The sequence below is a fragment of the Netta rufina genome (genome assembly GCF_964035555.1).
Source record: "Netta rufina genome assembly, chromosome: 10".
In the NCBI taxonomy this organism is placed as follows: domain Eukaryota; kingdom Metazoa; phylum Chordata; class Aves; order Anseriformes; family Anatidae; genus Netta; species Netta rufina.
The window spans coordinates 10,622,587-10,649,962 of NC_140133.1; the positions used below are offsets into that span (position 1 = coordinate 10,622,587).

Sequence of the window (27,376 nt, forward strand, 5' to 3'; positions counted from 1 at the left end):
ACACTTCAAGACACTAACCTACTGAGAACATTTTCAGTATTAATATTACACTAAAATATGCTGTATTTACCTAATTGGAGAGGAATATTCAAGTTTCAAACACATTCTATTCATTTATTAAAAAAAAAAATCTGTCAAAAAAAAGAAAAAAAAGACTACTTCATAAAAGTATTACCCTCAATTAACAATCCATGAAACACTTAGACCTTACACTTAGACCTCCCTACAACTCAACTTATTCCACAAGAGCATGTATGCTTTACATAACCCTGCAATTAAAGTAAATGACAAAAATCAGATTATTAGCAATAAAGTGGAAATATTTTGATGAAGCAGATTTAAATGAGTAACAAGTAACTTTGTTCTAGCTGGCATATTACAGATAGCTACCAAGTGCTACCACACACCAATTGGATATGTTTGTACAAACTGTAAAGTTGTAAAAGGGACACATTATGTATGCAACTTGAGGGATACAGAGATTGACACCTCCAGCTCCCCCATACAGTGATTGTTATTTTGAAAATTCCAAGCATGATTTAGGTTATATTTATTTATTTATTAATTTCCCATCTTTACTTCTAAGCCTGATTTCATGGAGCACCTTCCCCCAGCTTCTCTCTGATCAGATGTGTCAAGACTATGAAATGCTGTGTAACAGTGCCCTAGACAACGAGAGTCTACTGACAAAGACAGGCTGTTTTTTTCTCAAAATACATCTTTGTCCTGAATGGATAAATGAAAACATTATGAGGTACATTCTTATTCTGCACAATATAATGTAAAAAATAACTATGGCCCCAGCATACTAACATATTTGTGAACAACATTCCCTATGTGCACAACTTAATGGGTTTGTGAGCAGAATGTGAGGTCAGAATTAAAGCTTGTAGTAGGCATAAACTATTCCAGCTTACTAATAACTAGCTGATTGATCTAAAAATCTCCAAAAAAAAAATCACAAAATTGAATGCATATACCCCCAAATTACTTTGAATTAAGGCATACTTCATATTGCACTGACAAAATAGATTAAATGGGAGATGACAGAGAATAAGAGAAGTTATAAAGATACCTCTATAATTTCCTGTTTTTCATCTGCCGCAAAAAGATTGGGTACCTCCCCAGTGTTGAGGACACTGTCAATGTCTTCTAAAAAACTTTCTTCTTTAATTTGTGCGTCTGTGATTATGAATACAGTTTTCAAGCCCTTTACACCTGCACTCTTCAGCAGACTCTAAAAATGCAAGACAGTTAAAATATTGTATAGTCCGAAACATCCTTCTTCAAAATCAAGTCAAAATGCAAACAGGTTATTAATACTCACTTTCAGGTCTTCTCTCCACTCATTTGTGCCATAGGTTTTTGAAATCTCTGGTTGAAAAACGCACATTTTTGACATAAATGCTGCTAGACGAGTCAAAGACTGACGTCCACTTCCTCCCATTCCAACCAACAAAGCATTACCCCCTGACTGCTTCAGTATACGGCTTATACGAGACAAATGTTCCAACACATACCTAAATGTGAAATGTGTTAATTACCAGAATGGCAGAAATATACATACACCTGTGAACCAATAAACCCATTAAAAATGTACAGAAGTACCACCTCCAAAACAAATTTCTAAAGCACATGGAGGGTGAGAAAGGCAGTTATATACACCACGATAAAATGAAATCAAAAACAAATATTTTATAATTTATATGTGAAATAGAGAAGGGAATGACATCTTCAGAAACCAGTATCTGCACATCACTGAGAGCCCTGCCTATTGTGGAAACACAACCGTGGTTTATTTTGGAATATGCAGCAAGATCTACAGGAGACCTTGCTTAAGCACGGGGTGTAGGGTATTTAAGGTAAGCTGAGTAGTTCCAAGTGGTCTTAAAAATAGTTGAAGCATTTCAAAGTCTTGTTCATTTTGATTGGTTAGAAAAATAATGTAGTCAAACGAGGATGCTGTCCATGAGAGGGGTCTCTAAGGCTAAAGTCAGACATGTTTCTCCTTCCTCCTGGCTGCCCTTCTGTGAGGTAACTGGGTTATTGCTTCTGTGCTCAGGAAGAGGCCTTCAATCTGAGGCTGTCAGCTCTTCACACTCCCAGTACAGTTGTATATACAGGTACTTACAAATCTGGATTGTCAAAATGACCTAGACTAAATAAACCATGCATAAACTAACTAGTCATCTTCACAGATCATCTACATGTCAAATTACACTGACAATTATGAAGGCACAGTAACCTCTACTAACAGGGAGGTGGCTGCAGGCTAAACTGACATCAGTCTTCACTGGTAACAGAAGCCCAGCAGAAGTCAAGCACCCACCAGATTTGGTGCACAAGGCTTCTGTAACAGCTGAAGAATACATTCAGAGTCTCTCAGAAAAAAAACAAAACAAAACAAAAAAAACACCCTTCTCATTATTTACTCTCTGATAGAAAAATGCAGAGCCATAGCAGAAAAATTAGTTCATTTCCATCCAAAAATGTGCAACGCCAGGAACACATAAAGGGGACGAAACAAAAAACATAGCCTGCAAACTTGGATATGCTGAATTAGCAACTACTGCTCAGAGCTCTTTGTATTACAATAATACAGAGTGTACACACCTGAAAACCACAAGATTCATTCCTGTTTTGTGTGTTTGATTATATTCATCCAGACACTGCTCTACAACATCACCAAACAGCTGAATGTTTGGAATTTCAACATAAAGTCTTTCATCTCCTTCAAGTTCTGGATTCATGTAGTCACCAAAAAACAAACTTCTCATGTTTTCTTCTGTCACCTATTGTATATATACAACAAATGATGTAGTGTTTAATAATAATATTTGTCAGTAGGAACTTTAGGAAGGAACGGAGAATTTAGACAAATACTCAAGAGAGCAGAACAAGCACTGAAGTATTTCAACTCACAAGCAACACCCACCTCAAAATTCTGTATTTCCCATTGTACAAATTTGTACAATGTATGTTTCACAAATCTCAACATATGAAATGGACAACGATGACCACAAAGTTATTTCTATTATACAGCAATTAAAGGGGGGAGGGGGGGGGGGGGCGGGAGGGAGGAGGGAGGGGAATGTCAAGGAACATGACATGACTTATACAACATTCAAAATATTAAAATGTCGATACAATTACAGAATGCAGTTTACCACACCATAATTCATAAATGATGGGCTAGATTTAAAAAGGGAATGTCTTTCTGCTCAGTAAATCAGGTCTCTGAAAGTTACATTTTAAATTAAATGTTATTTTGAAAAGGAAGTTTATATACATGTATGACAGTCAAACACCTTCCAAACATTTTCAGCCGTTTTTTTCAAAGAAGTCATTTTGCCAAATTCAACTCTGATTTTCAAGCATACTTAATCCAACATCTCACTTGTTATTGAGAAATTTTCTAGTCCTAAATTTTTAACAAAAACAATGATTTTACAACAGCTTAAATGAGATACTCACAGGAGTGTTTTCCTGCCTCAGATGTGCAAAAACTGAATCAAATGCTTCTTTGAAATGTTCTTTCACAATATTCTTAATTAAATTGAACAACCATGCTCTATCATCATCTTCCACTAGACGGTCATAGAAGACACGAAATACCTCATGTACAAACAAACGAATCATTATGTGCTTATTTTCAACTGCATGTCTCTTAATGAGCAGACAGCCATGGATAACACGTGAAAAGTCACGCAAGTTGAATGTATAATGAGATTTGGCTGGTGTGGGCAAAAGATTTTTGATAGCTTTCTTATACACCTAAAGGCAATAAAAACAGAAAAAATGAGCAAAAATTGACAAGACATTATCACTGACTGTATTATTAGAATAGATATTTTAAAATGTCTTTCTTCCAAAAGTGTATTTTTCTAAGAAAACGCTTCACACATTTCAGAAATCCTAATAATGTCCAAAGATCTCAAAGTCCTGTGAATATATCAGATTCTTTTCATGAAGTTCTGGAACATATATGCAATATTAATCTAAATTTGCAAATGAGATAAGTAATCAGTTATGTAATGCTAATTTCCTAGTTTTCAGGTGTTTGAATCTATTTGTTTGTATACCTACAAATTACTCAAAACTAAAAAGAAAGTCCACAAAAATGATGAATGAAGTCAGATTAAGAAAAGTATCTTTTGATGATGTTTAACTGTAACATTGAATGTATATGTTGTCAATAGCCTATGTTGTATAATGGAACTAATGTCATTTGACATTACATTTAACATACGTAACATGTTAAGGGAATGCCAGCAGAGGACGCTTTTGATCTGTCTCTGTGTACTCATATGAAGAAAATTATCAAACATTAAACTTGCAAACCAAAACAAAATGCTAAAACAACAGTTTAACAGTCATACTATATCCATGGTACTGTCTACACACTTATTTCACCTGCTATCTCATATCCAAAGCCTAGTTCTTCCATTACACTTTAATCCCAGGAGTCAGAAGATACTACTGTCTTGGATGTAAATCCATGCTAGAACAGATTCTCTATCCTTACAGAAGTAAACAGTTTAAATAGCATATAGTCAAATGCGCTCAAACAGCTGTATGTAATAACTGTACTGGGCTGCTACTATTATTTTCTGCTGAAAGAAGCAAAACCTTCTTGCAAATTTCTCCCCCCCTCCCTTTTTTTTTTTAAAAGGATAAACTGAAAGCACAAAGAGATTTCCAGTGGCAATATTCAGTCAGCCTCACATCATTCATACTTTGAATGTCTTATCTGGCAGGCGTTCCAAAATATCGGCTCTATAAGGCCTCGGAACAAGGTGGATTCAGTCTTGAATACAGCCTTGGGTATAAGTGGAACTAGTGTGTAAGTGTGAGAAAGGCCTCAGTTCTGCAGCAGAAGAGAAAGTCACTTGCTAATAATTCCAAACTCATGTCCCCTGTGAAACTTGAGCCATTTGATTTTGCCTTTGGAGCTTATCGGATTTTTTGTCAGAATTCCTCACCGGCCAAATATTAGCTACCTGATGCATTTCAATTTTGTATACTTAATGGTAGGCATTAGATTTGTTAACATTGCTACTAGTTTTGGCTACATAAGCTGTTAAATCTATATGTATATGTAAGATGTTGTCTTCAAATTGATGCTTCTTTGCAAAGATGTCACAAATTGCCATTCCTTTTTTGCACGTGGTACCTTGCAAATATGATACTTGCCAAAATCTGCAACATGGAAGTTAAAAGAGTCTCCACAGAAGTGGAGAGGATTATTTCTTCAGTCTTAGTCTCTCAAAGAAGGTTCTGGGGAGTGTTGCAACTGCTATTTTCATTTTGCCTTTGCATGACATAGCTTCTTGTGCCTGTCTAACCCCAAAGAGACTGCAGACTGACCTACTTGATGTATGTGGATAGGTACCATGAAGCCCTTATTAACATACATTCAAAAAGACTTTTCCTAGAATAAGAAGGTCACTGCAGCCATAAAGTTGAGATAATTTTATCACGGCATATGAGGCTGTATGTTAAAAATATCAAGGAACAAAATATCTAAAATCTCTATTTCACCAATTAAGTTATAAAGCTAATGGAATTTTTCTAAAACTAAAGGAAACTTCCATTAAGGTTCTCTCCTCTTACCTCTAACGTGGCAGCAACAATTTGATTTCCAACTGAGAAGAACTCAGGAGTAAATTCCTGAGCCCGTAGGTAGAAAGCTACTACAGTAGAGAAGATGCGGACCATTGTTTCATCACTAAAAGAATTAATAGTGCAAATGTTGAAGTGTCGCAAAAATCGAGGAGTAACAGGATTCCTCCCACCGCCTGGAGGCCCCATAGCAGCAAGTAACTGTATATCAACGAGTGTAATTTTAGATGTATCCTTTAAATCGTACCTTCAAAATAAATTGTAATGTGACATTTAGTTAGAGAAAGATATAACACATTTGTTAAAGTTTAAATGCACCCATACTACAGAATGCTCTCTGTGTGCATAACATATGTACATACATATAAAAATATAACAATTAAAACCAAAAAGCAATAAAACCCCAAACTAGTCTTCTAACTAACTATGTCCCAGCTCATCTTAACACATCAAACTGGCCTGAAAGAAAGATTATTTGTTTAATGAGGGTTAAATAAAATTTGATCTGAAATTTTGAAACAAATATTTAAAACTGTAGGGTGGCAAAATATATATTCTCTCTATTCAAGAGTATCAGACATTTGAGCAGTGCCTGAAATCACAAAAGTAACATTATTCAGGAAGTGCCTGGAATCACAGAGTAATTCAGGCTGGAAGCAACCCCAGGAGGCAACCTGGTTCAATCTTCCAGTCAAAGCTGAGCCAAAAAATCTCAAAAGCTAGGAAGAGATATAGCTTGTTTCTCTTCATGCCTACTACCAAATCTGATTTCAATGTTATTAAAAAAAAAAAGGTAATGAAAAATATTCTAATGAGCAGGAGAATCTTGGATATCAGTAAAAAACAATGTATTGAGTAAAATCAAAAGTTACATATAATTGCATTCTAAAAAATAGGAGGAAGAGAATGGAAAGTAACAAAGAACACTGAAAAAAATAAAAACAAGGATAAATGCTGACACAGAAAAATTAAAGCGTAAAAGAATTATTTTTTTTTATACGTAAAAATACTGAATTTCAGCAAGAGCCCATGCACAAAAAAAAAAAAGAAAAAAAAGAAAAAAAATATCAATTTCCTAAATTGAAAAATCACTTAAAGAACAACATAAAAGTTACTTCAACTTTAAATGTTTTTCATATAAAGCAAAGGTATCATAAAATTTACAAAGCATTTTACGAAAATTTTGTAAAGAAAATTCAAGTGAATAATTATATCACCAAATGCAGCAACTTGAACTTTTCAGTTTTGTTTCAAATAATTACCAAATTCCATGGTCAAAGAACTGTCTTAAAAGTTCTATAGGAGGCTGTGCACCATACTTCTCCAAGGCAGGCATATTCATATCATCTATGAAAATAATGCACTTTTTTCCCATTGGAGGGCCAAAGACTCCTTTACGCCTCTTGTCCAGCCTGGCCATAATAATGTTCTACAATGCAGACAGGAATATTCAGAACACAGATTAATTATTTATATAGATCATATTTTTGAAGCACAGATTGTCTGTTCTACCAACCTGAGTCTGATTGGCACTGGTTCGTGCTGAAAAATTAATGAAGAAGGGAAAATAGCGCTCCTTTTCCAAGTTGTTCATTAACTTGTCCTTGACATATACAGATTTCCCAGTACCTGTTGGTCCCACTAAAAGCAGTGGTCTTCACCAAGAAAGAAAGAAAGAAAGAAAGCATAGGCCACAGAAATCTGAACAACTACAAATTAATTGCAACTAGAAGACAAAGGCTCTAAGTTCTATCTCTAAAAATATTAAATGCCTTAAAAAAGACACTAATGTTTTAAAATACTCATTCACGCAACCTCTTTGTAATTGACAAAGGGATCAGAGGTGGAGAAGGAGAAATTTCTCATTCTCTCATTCTCCTGGCCTTGGAGTATATATGGAAGTATGTGGAACTTAAATTTCACCTGATTGGTCTTCCAGTAATTTAAACTTCATAAAACTTTCAGCCTTGAAATTCAACCTGAAATTGTTACATTTTGTTCTTTTGTATAATAATATATTTATACACACACATATATGTAATATAATTGATTTTAACTTAGTACTGAAATATATTTCAGTACCAAAGAAGAAAGAGTACAAAACTTCCTCAAGCTGTTGTTGTAACTGAATCATCAGAAAGACACAGAATGAACACACTAAAGCAGAATTATAACAGGACTTCATTGAAACAAAACAAAACAAACCTAGACATTAAGGCAACAAATTATATTCTTCATAATAAATGCCTCTTTTTAACAGGCCAAACAAGCCTTGAGGGCTTGATAAAAAACATGAAGTCAATGGAAAGAGTAAAAGATGTTTCTACATATGACAAATAGTTCTGAAATTTCTATTGAATTTACTTACTTTCCATGGGCAATGAATAGTTCCATCAGATAGGTATATCTGACTGTATCCATAGTTGGGACTATGATATCTTGAATCTTCAAATTTTTATCACTGTAATTAATATTTTTAATAAATCCATTCCAATGAACCCAACATCCTCTGCCTTTTAGCTAGGAAAAAATACAGATGTAAAATGAAGGCTTTTGGTTAGGAAAAGAAAAAAATAAACAAAAACAAAAAGCAACCAGATAAAAGAAAAAAAAAAAACATACAGAAGAACATATGCCTAACTTTAAACCAGCAAGTAGAATCTAACATTTCCAGTGGATATGATAAACACAACTGTAACACAAACAAATTGCCCACAGACCACAGACACAATATCCATCTTTACAGAAAATAGCCATCTTTCCTTCCATGCAAAACCAGACTTGACCCTGTCAGCTTAGCTTTATCTAAAAAGGGACCATAACTGATGTACACAGCTTGGTATTGTCTAAAAAAAAAAAAAAAAAAAAAAAGTGGTCAGCACATTAGTATTTTAAAAATACTAATAAATGAAATATGCACTATAGGATTTGATTCAGCACCAACACTTCACAACATCCAACAATCTTTGTAAAGTTAAATATACATCTCCCTCTATTTTCCTTTCTTTCAGACTGTAAAAATTTACTTCAATCAATACAGAAGCAAGGAATCTTACCTCAAACACGTAGTCATAGACCAAGCCTTTCTCTTCAAAGGGACATTCCCATTTTCCCACTACCTTTGGTACAGGATTTGTTCCAGATTTTCCAGCCAAAGTTTCCCTCAAGAAATTATCAAAGATAATTCTGCTATCACCATCACAAGTTCCACCAATGGACCAGATTGTGGCAAAAGCAAAGCAACCCTGCAAAGGCAAAAAGATGAGCAGCTGTCTAAAAAGATGACATAATCTGAACACTGTACAGTCTCATTAACAGACATAATTCTGAAACGTATTTAAGAATAAAGGTGTTACAGGTTGCCCTTGAATACACTTGGTCTAAAGAGATCTAGAAATCTGAGTAATGACAGAGCAAACTAAAAAAGACTTGAAAAAAAAAATAGAGGCCAAAGAGTAAATTATTATGTCACATAACAGAGGATGAGATTTGTGGTCTCATGGATTCTCTAATTGCAAATTAGGATCTAGGAATTTTCAAATTCAATTTTAAATACAGGCTCCTACATTCTGGTGTGTTTTTTTTTTTTTTTTTTTTCCCCTGATCTATCTTAAGAACCACCAAACAAGGTGAGACAGAGGGTCCACCTACTATAACTTCTAGAGAAAACTTGTCCTGAGGAAATTTTGCTCAAACAAGTCAATCTGTAACAGTAGTTATCCCAGATAACTGGAAAAGCAGTAAAATATCTAATCACATCTGTTACTTGTAATGCTGCTGTCACATCTGGGCACTCCCAAAGTTTGTGGAAAGGGAACAACAAAGAAGCAAAATTGTTTCTTGTATCTTTTACTCCTAAACTAAGTTGTTTGTGTTAGTCCAATTAGTTTTGAAAACAGGCATATGCAGAAACAGATACATACAAATTTTACAGCATGATTAAAAAACAAACAAACAAAACAAAACAAAAACAACACACAAAACCAACCATAATCCACACATGGATGTTTTTGTTGGTGGGATCTTCTTGTACGGGTTGACAGATCAACATTTCAAAAAGCCGTGTAAGAGCTACTACAGTATTGCTATTGCTTGTAGGTACCAGTTCCTAAGAGATACAAAAGGAGGGGTATTATACTTTGAGTTAAGTTAGCTTACATTTTGGAGTCAAAATATTAAAGTAATTAAACAATTAGCTAATTCAGAACAAATACTCGGAGGCAAGATTTTCACTGATTTTCATTCAAAAGATCATTTACTTCTTGCTAGCCTTGAAATGTCAACATATAGGTTGTTAACCATGTTCACGGCTACCATGGGGCCTCCAATTCTTACATCTTAAAATAAAAACACACAGAAACAACTACAACAATGAACAAGCAAAAGCCCATGCACTAAAAAGCATGCACTAAAAAACACATAGTTTGAAAAAAAAAAAAATACATGTACATTTCCCTAAAACTTAAAAAAGTGCTTTCTCTATTCAAAACAACATCTTTAGAGGAAAAAACAAATAAACAAACAAAAACAAAAACACAGAAAAGCACCACCAAAAATGCAAAAAAGGGTGACTTTCCACTCAATACTTTGAATGATTAATTTTTGAAAAGAACAAGGTAGAAACTATGATGAACTTACAACACATCTTACCTAATGTTCTCTTTCCAGCTTTTCACACCGGATACAACAGTTGCACTTCCCAAAATAATGGGTGGCTGCTGCATAGACATGGTAATTATCCTCATCAAGAGACAACAGCTCTCACTACCCAAGTAACAAGAATGCAAGTGGACACCTAACTACTGCAGGAAAAAATCACAAACAATACCTTGCACTGTTTCTGACGGAGCTGTAATGCTGGTGGTATTAACCAATCAAAAAGTCCCTGCAGAAGATCTTGATGTACCTTTAGGTTAAGAGGTTCAGGCAGTTTACTTAACCAAGAGGTAACAAGTGGTGTCCAGCCTAGTTGTGAAGGCTCCAAATAAATCATGCCACAGCGACTGACTGTAGCAGGCTAGGGAAGAATGGTAAACTTCCTTTATTATATATTTAATTTATTTAACTTAGTTTTATATTTCCATTAAATACAGAACTTACAGATGCCTGGGAAAGGTCCATTGTTTCAAAAATTAGACTCATCTGAAGGGACATTTGGATGATTTCTCCACTCATCAAACAAAGCTTCAATTAAGAAAAAATTCACAAGTAAGATTACAAAAAAAGAAAACATGCAGTTGTCAATTACCCTTCCTATCACACTGGATGTATACGTGAAGATTAGCAAATCCCACTTTAATCAGAAGCAATGCCAACCACATAAAATGTTTAATAATTTGGAGCAAAAAACCAGTAGTTTATAAGCATTACCTAAATTCTTCACTTACATCATAGTACTCCACATCATCCTACCAGTAGGTTCATTACCAATAACTATCAACCCTGTGTATGACAATAGTTCAAATCGAGTATTTTCACAAATTATCCAAAATTTAAACTCAAAATGTCGTCTGTATTTTTTATATACACATTCAAATTCTTAAGGCCCATTTTCAGAAGTTGTATGGTTACAAATTTAACTTCAGAATTTAATATTGAAAGTGCAACCTTTTTTGTCTTCAGTTGGAATTGCAGAAACTTAATTAGTGACAACTTGAAATTGTGGACTTTATATTGATTGTATTTTTTTTTTAATTTAAAATTGAATTATTCATTTTCATTACAAACATCTGATATTAAGGGAATACTATACATTAAACGTCTTAGGGGATGATACTATGATTATGATTCCAAAATAAAACAACAAAAAACAAACAGAAGACTTAACAACTTATTCTCAAAGCCACCTTGTATTTGAAATGCCAAGTTTTCCTGTTCCCTTTTGCGTTTTTATATGTAGAAGAATAGTTTCAAAATGTCATATATCATTTAGGCATTTATTTGCACTGATACCTTTTTGTTGTCATCCAGAACCGTGTTCATGCTTTCTATCCACAGAGTATCAATTGGGCCATCAAAGATAACCCATTTGCGTTCAGGAGTCTCAGATAATGCAAATTCTCTGAAAGTATTAGCAACTATACCATCTGTCCACTAGAAGGGGAGAATGTAGGAATGAAAGGTAAAAAGACAATAGTATAGATATTTCAAATTAAACTACCAGTAATCCTATTAGTAAGTACTTGCCAAAGACTGTTCATATTGAACTGAAAAAAAAAAAAGTAAGCTATTCCTTTTCATTTTTCTTCTCTTTAACAATTTTCTTACTCTATGGAGAGCAGAATACAGCTTTACAGTTTCACAAAGGGGCACACAACATCAGCAAATTTAAAAACAGTGATCTTTTGCCTTTAAAAATACTTTTTGTTAAAACAGAAGACAGTGAATTCATTTCACAGAAAGTTAGAAGTACTTTTTTTCTGGCTTGCATCATCTTCTTCCCAGACTCATCCTAAGTTTCAGTACTTCATATTCACTCTTCTATATTTTTTCTTCTCCAAACCTAAGTTTTACAGTGGGGAACTGATGAGTTTATAAGTTTTTCCAGATTGTTTTGGCACTTCTTTGATTATACTAGATCAGAACTGACAGAGAAATTAATCCAGTTAAGTTTGGTATGTCTCCCTAGCATGGATAGAGCTATATTAGGACAACGCCTCTCAGAATGGCATTGCTTATTTTGCATATTTAAACCTATGTAACTACATACACACTTACTGCTGCATTTTCAACATTAATTTGAAACCAGCCATCTGAGTTAGAACAACAGTAATTAAAATTGTATTCTCATGTGCGTTTAAAGTGATAAAACCACAAATTCAACTGTTTACTATCAAGAATCAAGGAGGTCTCACATATATGGGGTTTAAAAAAACAACAAAAAACAAACAAACAAACAAACAAAAAAAAACACATACTGTTATATCTGCTTGTTGATTCTTAAAACCAATGAACCAGTAATGTTATTAACAGTACAGCCCTACAAACACTGGATTCCAGAGAATGAAGAAACACTGTCTGGAAGTGGGACTTAAAAGTCAGAAGTAGATGCCTTTCCTGACCTGAAAACAGCTGTGCAATAACATCATGAGTTAACCTAAAGTTAAAATGCAGTTAAAAAAAGTAAATTCACACAAGCCCCATGAAAGCCACAGCATGTGACAGGATGAAACAGATAAAGACAGGCAATTAATACACACTATTTTAAAAACATGCATTACCTCATGAGATACCAAATCAAACTGCCCAAAAAGCTGACCCATAGTGATTGATTTTGGATTCACAGTCCTAAAAATTACTCTTTCTTCTTCACCATAACCACGCTCATTCATCAGAGACAGTGTATCCGCCAACACATGTAGAACTTTGGTCTTCCCAGAAAATGGTTCCCCTACTAGCATAAAGCTGTTAGATGGAAGAAAGAAAAAAAAAAAAAAAAAGCTGTTAATAGATGTCTTGCAATTTTTACTTTTACAGACCACATGAAGGCCAACATCATCATCCATATGCTTAAATATTTTGGTAGATCTGTCCCACATATCTAGAAAATAACTTTTTAAATGTGTTGCATTCAAAATCATACATGAACTTGCAAGCCTATATTGTGTATCTGCCTGATTTTTACAACACGCACACACATACCCCTAGGAACAGAATGGCAGAGATCTGATAACTAACACACAACACCATTGGTCATTACAACTGACTGATGGCCAATCAATCTCCGAGCAACGGCAGCCCCCCTGGCCAAGTCCCCCCAGTTCCATTGCTTAACACAATGCCACATGGCGTGGAATATCCTTTTGGCCAGGCTGGGCCAGCTGCCCTGGTTCTGTCCCCTCCCAGCTCCTTGAGCACCCCAGGCCTGCCCACTAGCAGGTGGTATGAGAAGCTGCGAAGTCCTTGACTCAATATAAGCACTGCTCTGCAACAGCTGTAACATCGGTGTGTTACCAGCATTATTCTCATGCTAAATCCAAAACACAGCACCATGCCAGCCACTATTAAGAAAATTAGCTCTATCCAGGCCAAAATCTGGACATTAGATTCACAAGAATTTTGGTACACGTTAAAGTAGTTTTGGTAACCAAATGTTTCAACACAAACATTTTGCCACCATTAAAACCTTTTATATGTGATATAGATAACCATGATATAAACCCAAATGACAACAAATGTAGCTTGTGAAACAGTAATAGGAACCTTACCCATGTCTAACAATCATCATTTCATATGTCTGTATCATTTTCTCTATGAAAGCTTTTACAGGTTGGACATTATGTTGAATACAACATTCATTCGCACATTCCAGAAAATCCTAAAACCAAAACAAATCAGTCTTATCATTTGCTACAAGTTTTTCTTTTCTTCTCCCCCCCCACAACCTTTAAAATCCTGTTCTTGTGTTTACTAATTATAAATGTATAATTCCAGATTAAGTATATTTATTAATTTTATTCGTTAAAAAAATTACAAGTAAATATTCATTGCACCATATCAAGTAAATTCATCTCCTGGGCTACAGTAGAACAGTTACGATCATTGTCAAGGTTTTCACATTAGTAGTGTTTCAGTTATTAATTAGTCAGAATAGAACAAACATCCCTGAAGAAAAAAACAAAATCACTTCTGTACTTCCTATGCTAGAACAGGAGTTAACTACAAATTTTATCCTGCAGGAAAGGCATATCAGCAGCAGCAAACCAACCCTGTGCATCAGTATACTACATTTTTGACAGGAGGCTAGTATTTACTGGAAAATTTTTAAAAGTGAATCCATTCTGTTTTTTCCACCATCTTTACCTTCTTCCCAATGATCCTCCTACAAAGGAACTGTGCTTTATTTGTTGTTACAAGCAAAAGAAAATGCAAGCACAAAGCTTAATTTCACTGAACTATATCCAACAATTAGGATCAATTACATCCAAAATTAGGATGGAAATCAGCCAGAGACTCTGAAATCTGGTAAATTTTCAGATCAGTTTCTGATTTGTAAGATGACTTACACAGCCCTTCTGGATGTAAGGGAACTCAGATGTGAATTAAACTTACAACAGATCCAAGAATTTTCTGTGGTACAAAGTTTCATTGCAAACATTCACAATTTTCTGTATCTCACAACAACTCACAAATTACTGTATCAATTACACTTGGTTACAAGATAAACAAGCAAAACTGATAATTTTTACTAACAAAAGGTTACAAGTATACTTACATTGTAGTCTGCATCAGGAAGTTTGATTCCAGGAAATAGATCACTAGTTATACCCATGAAAAGGGGTATATCACATGACAAAAATTTGGGCTCGTTCACATCCTTAATTGATCTAAGAAGCTAGAAAAAAAAATTACACAGTTTATTTTTCTCATTAGAAACAAAGAATAAACTTTTCAGAAATTAAAACAATATGTAATAAAGATTATTAATTATATGGTGCCTTTGATAAGCAGTTAAACACAATTGTGCAATCAGCAGAAGAGCACTAGAAAGTGCAGCATGTATTTAACATATGTTAATAAAAAAAAAATTAAAAAGACAATCTTCACAAATAGGGAAGATAAATAAAGTGGAGCAGTGATGTGACAGTGAAGATGTGGTGGAAATACCCTCAGAACTCAGAACTGCACGCACCAATAAAATTCCTTATGAATTATTCCTTGAACTCACCAATACATCTTCATCTTCCTCTGGAAATTTCAATTTTAGATTCCCAGCAGCCACCAAAACAGCTTTAACTGCTCGCATACCATAGTCATAGTGATACTGAGAGGAAAGCTGTTCTGAGCAAAGCCTGTAGGTCATTACTATCTTCACTGACAATGACTTTGCATTCAGAAATCCGTATGAATAGAGAGAAATTTCTGCTATCAGAGCATAGTTAGGAACCATCATGGCTACTGTTCGGAAAAGAACCTGAAACACATACCCAAAGAAATATCTTTAGATCATTTTTGTGGGTAATGGATCATCCCACCACAACATCTCCACTTTCTACTGAAGTACTGCTTAATATGATTATGTAGATAAGCTGTGGATCATTGACACAGTCACACTGGAAAGCAGTAGTGTGCAGAACACTGGGAGTCAATCAAATAGAAAAACTGCTAATTTATGCAGAGAGAGTTTATGACTTGCTATGAAGCTAATGTAAACACACCACCATCAAGATCCATCATCATGTACACTTCAATGCAGAAAAAACACTCTGCAGCTATTTCCCCTCAACACTGCCCCAGGAGTGCAGTTTGTCACTTATGGCATCCAACACAGCAGTAAGTGATGTAGATAGCATGAGAGAATGCACTTCCTTTCCTGAGGTAATCAGTGCTTGACATATTTTCATACCATATTAAGTCTGCTTTAAATTGACACGTATAGTGTAGCACGTACTCTGCCCTACCCTGAGTGTTAAGGAACAGCACACTGTAGCACTGCTTCCAAAAGGCTCCTAATTACTTTGTTAAAGCCAAACCTCCTTAATGAAACAGCTCACCTAGTCACAACAATAATCCCTTAGATTTTATTTAATCATGTAATCTAAGCAAACTCATTATATGTATGAAGTGTAGTTCACCAGAACTTCTTTTAAACAAGCCTACAATAAATGTTATGTAAAAATACTTTCTTAAAGCATTCTTCCAACATATCCTTCCATCCTAAAAAAGTTATCATCCAAATAATACAATATAATAACAGTCTGACACTTGCCAGTTTACTTGTTATGGTATTGAAGTCTTCGGCCTGGAAAAATAAGCATTAAAAACAGAAATAGACACAAGAGGAAAAAAAAAAAAGTTTAAAGTCTTTCAGAAATAACAAAAGTAGTTAGGAAAAAAGAGATTTGGTATGTGTAAATCACAAAACAAGTATGTGGTAAAATATGAAGTAAACCTGAAATAATACCAGAAATATGTATTTTTATTACTATTTTAAAAATATTTTTTTAAGCAAAGGCATGTATTTTACAATTTTACCTTCAGATTATCTGGAAGTTCAGAACGTCCTGCATAACCTGGGTTCATAGTGATAGCTACAAAACAGTTGGGGTTAAGCTTCAGTTCAGTTCCTTCAAAAACAAATGTTTCTAGCTTTATCTGTATGGCTCTCTGGATGCAAAGGATCTGCTGTGCCACAACAGACAATACTTCCAGTTCAATGCGATTGAATTCATCAAAACACGCCCATGCACCTGACGAAGCCAATCCCTTGAAAAACTGTAAAATTAAGAAAGACAACAATAATATCTCTAACACAATTTTCAAGGATTCAAAAGAAACTAAGAGTATCATGTTGGAAGTTTAATTATATGAAAGATACAATTCTGATAATATCTAAGCCTGTTTAGAGCAAAGGTCAATGATATAATGACAAAGTCTTTGTTTTAAAGAAAGCTAAATCACAAGATTATTATCTGGTGAACTCTTGTTTCTTTTAATTAGTGACTTACAGGATTTCATGATGCATAGAAAGTTTAACATATGTAGGGAGCATTATATTGTGTCCAAGGGTAGCAAACCACAAGTGACACTAGTTTATTCAAGTGTGGCTGCTAAGTGGGCACCCTACAGTTTTTCATCCTAATAAATAAAATACAAAGCCTAACATTTAATTCTATTTACCTTTCCCATTGCCAGGTAATCGAGGCCATCAGAACAGTTGAAGACAACACACTGCACAGCCAAAGCTTTAGCTAAATCTTTGGTGGTCTCTGTTTTACCTGTTCCTGCTGGACCCTCTGGGGCCCCACCAAGGTTTAAATAAAAAGCTCCGATCTAAGGAACAGACACAGTTTATGGAAATTATTAGTACTTCATTCATATGAAATTATTCTGAATGAAAGTGTTACTTTAAATTGTATTAGATAAATAAAATGACTGTATGAAACTAAAAGAAAAAGTACATTTATATATTATGCAAATTTAAAAATAACCTGAAATTTACTAATGGCTTAGAAATAGAGACAAAAGAAATAAATTTTCCCTAAAAGATAATTTAGTTTTATACATTATGATCATGACCATGATTAGTTACTCGAACTTTATAGAATCCAGTTTAGATACATCTTGTTTAGATACTTCTTTCACACCAGACTTGAAGCAATTAGTTTACTCTTTTCTACCTCCACTTCTACTTTAATATACTTTTTCATATTTTCTTTTTCTTTCCTACACTGTCCCTCTTTGTTGCATTTGTACTCCTCACAGTATATCATTTTGGTATGCATGGTAATTTTCCATTGTAAGGTTAGTTGATGATAAAACAGTAAACACCTCTAACAGGAGCAGGGAGACTAAAAAGTTGCTAAACTCCTACTACTCTTAGGAAAGCTATGATCAGAAGTGGTTCCTTCGCCATTTCATTTAACAACTACAGGGCATCAGAAATGGATTTTGTGTTCTTGTAACCTAGAAAGTGACAAAACCTAAACAGGGAAGTTTTTCTGTATATATTTTAAAAATCATATTCACAACGAAACAAACGTAAACCCACTACATCCACTAAAATTTAAGTCATGTTGATGGGCTGTCCAGATTTGCTACTGTAGCTCAATTTCATTTTCAATAATCTATAGAAATTATGATCTTTGAAAATTATCTTTTACAGAAATAGTCTCAGAACAACTGAGAGCCCTAAAACTATGGTTATAATGAACAATTCAAAAAATAACATACTACAGTAAATATGGTATTTAGTACCACTTATTGTTGAGATCATACCAAGGTGCGATAACACCTGTCTGTTAGAGGAGTAATGACAAGGCGTGGTGAGTTTCCAAGGTATTCATAAGCATATTTTACATTGCAATTAACGATGCAGACACGAACGTTCTCAGACTCCCAGTAATACCGTAGTTGTGCAAGCCACTGAAAGTCTGTTTCACTCTGTACACCTGATAAATACATAATTAAAAGTAAGAGAAGTTTTAGGTAACTGGATTTTCTATTAGATTTAAATTTAAAACGACTTTGAAATTATTACTGTTTATGCTCGCGTCCAAATACTCGCATACATTTGATGCTCATGTCTTAAAACTGTTGTGTTTTATGCAGCAAAATCAGACTGGTTAGCATTTTTTAATTATCTCAGCATAATGAAATTAAAGAGACACAGAAAGAAAAATATTTTTAAAAGAGAAGTACCACTTTGAATCATTTCCATGACGACATCTCTAGCATGAACATCAATAGTAACCAAGGCACCCAGAGTAGTCCTTGTTTGCTTTGAAAGTTTTCCTCTTACCAGCTCTACGATATCATTTAGTTGAAGCTGAAGTGTATTATAGTAATCCTTTAACTCCTGGGAAAAAAAAAGGTAATTATGAAACTGAGTATATGACAGATATTCATGCATATCAAACTCATACGCTGACATTTTATCAAATTTTATTTTGATTGTAGAAAAAGAAGATTTGACTAGGCAAAATACATCAGCTGAAATGAAAAATGAATAAAAATTTAAAAATAAAATAAAATAAAATAAAATAAAATAAAATAAAATAAAATAAAATAAAATAAAATAAAATATGCATTACATAGTACCTCTGGTCCATTGCAAAGAACTTCATGTACCTCACTTGTCCAGAACATTTGAGACACACACAAAACTACTTGTCCAGGCCACTCCAGAACCCAACTTTTTCTCTCAGTCTCTAGATATGCCTGAAAGAGATAAATACAGTGTACAAACACAGTGTCAGTGCATACTTAAATATTGGGGTATTGCTGGATGAAAAGCTCAACAAGAGCCAGCAACGTGCACCTGCAGCCCAGAAAGCCAGCTGCATCAAAAGAAGTGCAGCTAGCGGGCTGAAGGAGGTCATTCTCCCCTTCTGCTCTACTCTCATGAGACCCCACCTGGAGCCCTGCATTCAGTTCTGGAGCCCCCAGCACAGGAAGGATGTGGACCTGTTAGGGTGAGTCCAGAGGAGGGCCACAAGGATGATCAGATGGCTGGAGCTCCTCTTCTATGATGGAGGCTGATGGAGTTGGTGTTGTTCAGCTTGGAGAAATGAAGGCTCCAGGGAGACCTTAGTGGCCTACCATTACTTAAAGGTGGGCCTACAAGAAAGCTGAAGAGGGACTCTTCAGCAGGGAGTATATAATAAATTATATAAATATAATATATATTTATATAGGATATATAAATAAATTATATATCCTAGAAACACCATATTGCTGTGAATCTTTAAAAAAAAAAAAAAAAAAAAAAAAAAAAAGATTAAATCCACTGTTACAGGAAAACAACTTAATTCTTATCCAAAGTAAACTCTTACTTAACTCACTATAAATGCAAGTCATGTTAACTTGTTCCTGGTGCCATAACTTCATCTATATGAACACTTGTGATCAGTAAGAATTTTAGGAAGCCAAAAGACATCCTTAAAATAAAGGTCTATTTCTCTTTGTGCCACTGTTACTAAATTATTACAAAAAACATAAAAACATACTGCAAAATCCATACCATTCTTGACTTAGCAATAACATCATGTACACTCTTCAGCATAATATCTTCTACTTGAATCAACCACTTCTCCACTGCACCTCGAGCTTCAGTAGTAGAAATCTTTGAAATCAGTTCAACACATTCTCCTTCGGAACTATACATTGCTTTAATATCCAGATTGGGAAGGAAATGTAGTTTAGCAATGCCTTCAAAACACTTCTTCAAGTGAGGCTGAACTCGGAGAGGATCTTTAGTCTCTGATAGGATCTCCAACATTTCATCATTAGACAAGAAAAAGAAGCTAGACAAAGATTGAGAACATGAAGAAAAAAAAAAAGTGTTTTTTTTTTTAAAAAGGAAAAGAACGAAAGGAAGCTAACTGAACTATCAAGCTGCTTTAAAGGCTGACCTTACTGAACAACAATATAAATGTTCAGGACTTTTGTTTTTGAAATAGCCTAAACACATCATACCGAGGAAAGAAGAGACGCTTTTTCTCAAGGTATGCATTAAGCCCTTTCATGATTTTGTCAAGAAGCTCATTACAGTTCTGAAGCTTCTCCAACAACCCTAGCAAGGAAGTAGCAACAAGAACCTGTAATAACAAACACATGCAAACTATAAGTTATAAATAAGATACTTTGCACAGCAAAAATTACTCAACTAACGTACAACATTGTTTTATTCCTAGAAAGCCTAGGCAGCTAATGTAGCTGATCACTGTATATTCTATAAACAGAAATACTGCTGTTTCTTTTTAATACAGTCTTTCTTCCTTACCTTTGGGTCTTTGGCACAATATTTCATAATATCCTTCCACTGTTTATCAACAGTCTGAAATAGACGCCCCTCTTCTGGCATCTGTTGCATGATATCCTCAGAAGAAAAAATGGGTTCCAAATAAAGCCATTGTGCTTGCACTTTCAGCCATTCATCAATTATCTCCTGAATTTGAATTAGGCGATTTTCCCATTCCTTAATAAATATTTAAAGAATGTTACATGGATATTTCCACACAAATAGTATTAAAGAGAATAATTAGAGGAAAAGAGGACACTGATAGTTCCCAAGAAGAAAATAAAACAAAAAGTGTCTAGCGGTCTGCAAAATAATAGAAAAATATTTAGGAGTATTTAGGTTCTTTGACTTATACTGATGGCCAAAGGAGTTCAGAAATTTAATGTATCTGGAAATGAATTTCCCAAAATGCAGTTATCACTTTAGCGTTACAAGCTTTTGATAACTTAATGGTTCAGTAACACCCTGCAGGTTACCAGTGACAAATGCTGTTCCATCTTCCACAGCAAGGAGCTCTTGCTTTGCAGCTGAATTATAGCAGGGACACAAGAATACCAGAGAGACCACTAGATCAGAGGACCAATCCAGCCAGACTAGTATCCTGTCTCAAAAGTAGACAATAGCAGATGGCTCTAGAAGAGGCTGTCTGTAAAGGATAAGTACCTTTTACGGGATTATTACATGTTAACTGGGCCTGCCTGAATCACCTATTTCTAAATAAATAGAAGGAATTAGAGAGGGTAACTGCAAAGCAAATTGATGAGCTTCTCTCCTGACAGCAGACATAGCATCAGCACCACAAAAAGTACTCTATCTCTGCAAATAGACAAGCAGCTGTAAATTGAACCCATCATTGTTCTGAGGCCTGATTAAAAAAAATAAATGAATAAATTCTCCCAGCCCTCCAAAAGTTTCCCTGCCCAAAAGTAAACACTATAGTTCAAAATTTGATTCCAAAACTCAAGGACTACATCACTAAATGTGGATTATTTGAACAATAATGAAATCTTACTTTGAAGATATTAAGAAGCAAAGTTAAAAACCATAAATGAAAGAGCAATTTTCAAAGCCTGTGAAACAAAGTTTTTTTTGGTTGCACTTGTATCTGAATGGCAAAAGAGAGAGGAAACAAAACTTGAGATGTAGAGGGAACTGCAACACTGAGAAATAATGTAGGAAGGACTTAAATGAACTCCAGAGAATCTTGCTGAAGAAACAATAATGCATTTCACTAACATCAAATAATAATGTTGTAATACTGTTGGCTTACTCTTGCATTACAGTTATTATGCAAATCAAAATGGAAAAAAAAAAGTATGTTTTTCTCATCATACTCTGATTTCTTTGTCAAATGGTTTAATGAAAGGCGATCCCCTCATTGTCTGAGTTTTCACAATCTGATCATCGAGAATGGCTTGAATCTCATCCACTGCAGACAGAATATGAACACCAGTTTCACGATACACAGTCGTATTGAAGGAAATCGAATCCCAGGTTTCCATCATGGCATGCATTGCTTTTTCTAAGGAAAATTCCTACCATATGAAAAGAAAATAATTTATTCTACTTACTTTATTATTTTTTTCAGGTTGATTAATTCAGTACATAAACTTACTGAGCTGAATAAACTATTTTATCTAACAGCATAAGTTATTTTTAATGTTTTTCTTAGTAATTCATTTTCTAGTGCATAGAAAGCAGTACCCTCATAAAATACAAAGGACGTAACATGAAAGACAAATGTTTACACACTCACGGTTATCTTTTAATGGGCCGAAGTTTCACCAAATTTCTTTTGTATAAGGGCAAAGGCAAAAAGTCTAGCAGGTCATAAAAGCCAGCACAAAGTGACATGACATTATATTTGTCACTATCTAATCTCCATGCTTACCTTACTCGCACCCACACTTATAGCTTCAAATTCTTCCAAATAAGGGCCTAGATTCTGCTTTAAAACTTTTCTCAGGGTAGTCCCAGAGTCTGGTGTTAAATCATATCCTACTATATTTGACATCTGCTGCCAATGCCGAGTTCGCATGCCAGGGTTACAAAAGACATTCACGGTGGGAATGTTCTCCTAGTTGAGGAAAAAACATAACATAAAAATTGCAATGTGTATTATTTCTCAACTTTTTTTCTCATCCTTGTTTTGCATTTAAAATTGTTGCAGTAGCTGATGACATTAAAATCTTTTCTGAAAAGTGCAGACAAATCCATTCCATTCCTAAATAATTGCAGTAAATTACTGAAGAAGAAATATAATGCTATGAAGCAAAGGTCTTGGCAAGAAAGTGAAAAGGAACACAATTTCAACTATGTTGTGTTAAATCAGACTTCTACTTAATATGGTCCCAGGTCAAAATTCTTAACTACATTCTTAACTGTTTCCCTGAATCCTCAAAGCACTTTTCCCCTGTATGCATTCACTCTTTAACTGTCCACATCCCTAAAACTGCTAAAAAATCTATAATCCTATTAAAATAAATGGGACAGTACAATGTAGGCATGGTGATTCAGAGCTCTGCCTCTCTCTATCGCAATAGGAAGAAGAAATAATTTCCAGAGGATACTTCAGGGTGCTTAGGTTCAAGCATTTTTCTTTAGTTTCCTGTGACTAGATCTAGATGTCCACAAACACAGAGTAGCAAAAGAGCAAATCCTTGTATACTAGTTCACACATAGGGTCTAATCAATGCAAGTTCAACAGACATTCTTAAAAAAAAATGCATAACCATAACTATTACTCAAACAAGCAGTAGCTTTCTGCTATCTGGCCTTCCTTTTGAAGCCCTGCTGGACAGAATGGAAGAGGAAAGGCTTTGCCCTCCTGCATCTCTGAACATTTGCGTGAGGTCAGAAAAAAATTGGCCCTGGTGCACCATTCAACTCACTAGGAAAGTTAGTAGTTCCAAATGGGTTTTACTTGTATGAAACATCAATATCCTAACTTAAAGAGGAAAACTCTGACACTGCAGCAACCATACTTAATTTAGGATTTTTCCCTTAGCATTAAATATTAATAACCCTCGCCATTTTATTTTTACCTTAAAGCCTTTAATCTGCTCAAGAACTGAAGAACACATTGTAAGAGTTGGATTTGCCTTTATTTCTTCCCCTTTCTTCTCTTCTACAGTTCTGTGTTGTGTCTTTTTCAACTCCTGCTGAATTTTCTTCTGTTTTTGTTGGAAGAGTTTTGACATTTTGTATATCTCTCGAGAAAAATCATCAATCTCAGCCTCCATGACTTCCCCATTTAGTTCCAAAAAGGCACCATCCATCCATCTGAGAAAAAAAAATGAAGTTAAAAAACAGAATAGCAAATGTACTCCACAAACATTTAACACTTTGTTTTGCAACACGAATGAGTAAGATTAATTTAATAGTTATTTACATGAGAGTAAAGCTCTTGTTTCCAGTTACCATCATTTTACACAAAATTCTAATGCACTATTAAGGGTGGCTTGATCATGCTCTTCTGTGTATTTCTGTCCTGCCCTCAGAAAATATTAATACTTTCTGGTCTTATTGAAAGAATACAAGAACTGGTAAGAAATCTCACTTAATTTAGAGCCATATTACAGTTTTTGTGGTAATATCTAGCCACTGAAGAGCAAAATAATCATTTGAGCACATCTACATGGCACTTTGGACAGACATTGAAGTATGGTTTTCATTACATACAGACTGTGACCTTCCTAATTAAACTTCTTCCTCTTCTGGCATACAAAATGGCTCATACCTAACCTTTTTTTTTTTTGTCCCAATACATTTCTTTCACAGAACTTGTCTTATTTATAGATTTACCAGTGTGACCAATACAGTTAGAATCCAATATGAAATACAGTTAATTGTATTGCATTTAAAAACAAACCAAACCAAAACACAACAGATGTTTTCTAGCTGAATTGAAAACAATAACCCTAATACATAAACTATATTACCATTAAACTTAGATTTCTAGCAACAGATAAAAGCTTACAAGAAAACAAATGCCATGTTCTATATCTGACATGAACAAAAATAGCATGAGTATTTTGTCCACTCTCCCTCATTTACCCTCAAGTATAGAATATTGAAATACCTCTTCTGTGTTTGCTGCCATTTCAGTATAAGTTGGAAGAGTTTCTGATATGGTTCAATATCAACTTTTAAGTTGCTGAGTAGTGGGAAGTCACTCAATTTCCACTTGAACAGAGTCTCTTCTTTATTAATATGAGCTACTGTTTCATCTGCCTCTTGTATGCGTTTCTGTAATGCTCTCACGTCAGCTACATACTGAAATCAAATAATCATATGTCTTGAGAAATAACTAAGCTATCAAAATAAAGCATCAAAACATAGTAAGTCTTTCTGTTGACTCCCACAAGGGTAGAAAGGCCTTGCAGAGAGATCTTGATAGAGTGCTGGGCAATCACCAGACGTATGAAATTTAAGAACAAATGCTGGATTCTGCTCCTGGCATGTTTGGTTTGTTCAGCCCAAAGCAAAGCAAGCTGAAGGGAGGCCTCATGGCAGCCTGCAGCTTCCTCCCAAGAGGAAGGAACCTATCAGCTAATTTAAGCACAGTTTTATAGTAAACCTTCATTTGAGTCAGACATTATTACCAATATAGCCCAAGAAAACAGAGGGGTGGGGATAGAGCTTTTAATGAGTTTTGACATTGTGGCAAGAGGTTAATACACTTTGTAGTTCACATTTGCTAACAGAATTTATTACTTAATTCTAAATTTCTTCCATGATTCCTGTGTTTTAAACATACAGAACATTTCTATCCATTTTATACTAAATGTTAGTCACACCTGTTGCATGCAGTCCAGTTCTGAGTATTCTTCAAATTCTGTTACAGAATGTGTCAGCTTTTCTAATTCCACCATCAGTTTCTCAGACTTCTGTATTAATTCTTGTTCTCCTTTACGTTTGGACTCTTCAATCATCTACAAAACAGACAATTGTTTTTATAGTAAAAAGCAATGCAGAAGTGGTTGTAAATCCCCACAATAATTAACATACATAGTGCTGTCTAAATTAAATATTTAGCACAGGCAGAAAATAAATGATACAGGTAAGTTATTATCCTTAAAATAAATACATTTCTTGAGGAGTTGCTTCCTGTATGTCCCATTCAAGTGTGTGCAGCCTCTGTATGTTAATGCGGAACCTGTACCTCAATAATCGTAGCAGTTAGAATTGCATAAAGGACTCCTTCATAAAAATATAGGGAAGCTCCAATTGCTACAGCACAGGGTAAATGTTAACGCCAGAAAGACTGGTTGTATTACAGCAAAGAATAAAGAGATTCTCATCATTAGGATTCAATGCTTTATTGCCAAAAACTGAGACATCTACAGTTGCTGAAGGCCAATGCTATCCCACATGTATCTACTGCCATAAAAGGTAGAAATTGTAGAACACAAGAAAACTCTAAAGCACAGGATATGCACAAAAGTGGGTTATTTTTAAGGTATCAAACAAGAAATGAATCTCTGCAAAAGAGATCACCTAAGACAAGAATAGTACTGCCACACAAAAATTGTAAAGGACAAACAGAACTCCTCCCGAGGAACCAGTTCTTTTCAACTGCATTACAGTATGATTGGCAGCAGTTTTAACCTGAAAGAGAGTAGTTTTAGATTGGATATAAGGAAGAAATTTTCCACAATGAGGGTGGTGAGACACTGTAACAGGCTGCACAGAAAAGTTGTGGATACCCAATGATTGGAAATGTTCACGGTTGGTTTGGACAGGATTTTCAGCAACCTGATCTAGTGAAAGATCCCATTCAGCAGGGAGGTTGGGCTAGATAAGTTTTAAGGGTCCCTTCTATGATACTGGGATTCTATGAGGAATGGACTTATACTAACAGTATAAAATGCAAACTTGCAGACTAGCCAAGACCTGATGTAAAGATATACTTTTCCTTAATCTAGCAAAATGCAAGTTGCCAGATAGTCAGCTACCGAGAGATACGCTTCTGAGGGACTCCCATTAATAAGTCAGATACACTCTGTACCAACATTTTCATTAAAATAATCTGAACACGCGTCATGAATTCTCTGTGTACAAGTAGAAAATTAATTCCACTCATTTGGGGGGGGGGGTGCTACATTATTGTAAAATATTTTGTTTGCATGTTATCAGACAATCTCACAGTCTGGGTATATTTTAAGTTAGAGACTTATTCAATACCCTTGGACAGATTCTGTAGTATGGAAATCAAGCATAGTGGAAGAGAAATCCTCAATTGTGATATTTAAAAGGTATTGTTATTTTTATAAATATGTTAAATGCCATTTCTAAAATTCATTAATAAAACCAAGGACAAATTTTACACAATTAATACAAAGAGAAAGAAGAACACTGAAAGACTTGACTTATTATATCATAGCCAGAGAGAAAGAAGACAAAGAAAGCAAGAAAGAAAGCAAGAAAGAAAGCAAGACAAACATAGACCAGAGGAGATAAAAAAAAAAAGAAAACAGGAGAGAGGAGAGAAATCTAATGTTCTCTTTGTGA

At 34.7% G+C, this 27,376-nt stretch overlaps 1 protein-coding gene across 1 annotated transcript in view; it reads right to left on the reverse strand.

Annotated features, from left to right (window-relative positions):
* DNAH12 (dynein axonemal heavy chain 12) overlaps nucleotides 1–27,376 on the reverse strand; it is a gene marked incomplete at both ends in the record, with an annotated part of 66,096 nt that overhangs the window by 26,149 nt on the left and 12,571 nt on the right. The window contains 30 exons of the mRNA XM_084292899.1: nucleotides 1,076–1,237; nucleotides 1,328–1,520; nucleotides 2,614–2,792; nucleotides 3,475–3,774; nucleotides 5,614–5,869; nucleotides 6,885–7,051; nucleotides 7,139–7,277; nucleotides 7,991–8,142; nucleotides 8,679–8,867; nucleotides 9,611–9,730; nucleotides 10,451–10,639; nucleotides 10,723–10,806; nucleotides 11,575–11,715; nucleotides 12,843–13,026; nucleotides 13,830–13,939; nucleotides 14,837–14,956; nucleotides 15,290–15,535; nucleotides 16,597–16,836; nucleotides 17,242–17,394; nucleotides 18,340–18,512; nucleotides 18,763–18,919; nucleotides 19,162–19,281; nucleotides 20,084–20,366; nucleotides 20,539–20,660; nucleotides 20,846–21,040; nucleotides 22,198–22,398; nucleotides 22,755–22,940; nucleotides 23,908–24,145; nucleotides 24,945–25,138; nucleotides 25,663–25,797. Of these exons, the coding sequence (XP_084149025.1) occupies nucleotides 1,076–1,237; nucleotides 1,328–1,520; nucleotides 2,614–2,792; nucleotides 3,475–3,774; nucleotides 5,614–5,869; nucleotides 6,885–7,051; nucleotides 7,139–7,277; nucleotides 7,991–8,142; nucleotides 8,679–8,867; nucleotides 9,611–9,730; nucleotides 10,451–10,639; nucleotides 10,723–10,806; nucleotides 11,575–11,715; nucleotides 12,843–13,026; nucleotides 13,830–13,939; nucleotides 14,837–14,956; nucleotides 15,290–15,535; nucleotides 16,597–16,836; nucleotides 17,242–17,394; nucleotides 18,340–18,512; nucleotides 18,763–18,919; nucleotides 19,162–19,281; nucleotides 20,084–20,366; nucleotides 20,539–20,660; nucleotides 20,846–21,040; nucleotides 22,198–22,398; nucleotides 22,755–22,940; nucleotides 23,908–24,145; nucleotides 24,945–25,138; nucleotides 25,663–25,797 (5,328 nt within the window). The remainder of the gene's footprint in view (nucleotides 1–1,075; nucleotides 1,238–1,327; nucleotides 1,521–2,613; nucleotides 2,793–3,474; nucleotides 3,775–5,613; nucleotides 5,870–6,884; nucleotides 7,052–7,138; nucleotides 7,278–7,990; nucleotides 8,143–8,678; nucleotides 8,868–9,610; nucleotides 9,731–10,450; nucleotides 10,640–10,722; nucleotides 10,807–11,574; nucleotides 11,716–12,842; nucleotides 13,027–13,829; nucleotides 13,940–14,836; nucleotides 14,957–15,289; nucleotides 15,536–16,596; nucleotides 16,837–17,241; nucleotides 17,395–18,339; nucleotides 18,513–18,762; nucleotides 18,920–19,161; nucleotides 19,282–20,083; nucleotides 20,367–20,538; nucleotides 20,661–20,845; nucleotides 21,041–22,197; nucleotides 22,399–22,754; nucleotides 22,941–23,907; nucleotides 24,146–24,944; nucleotides 25,139–25,662; nucleotides 25,798–27,376) is intronic.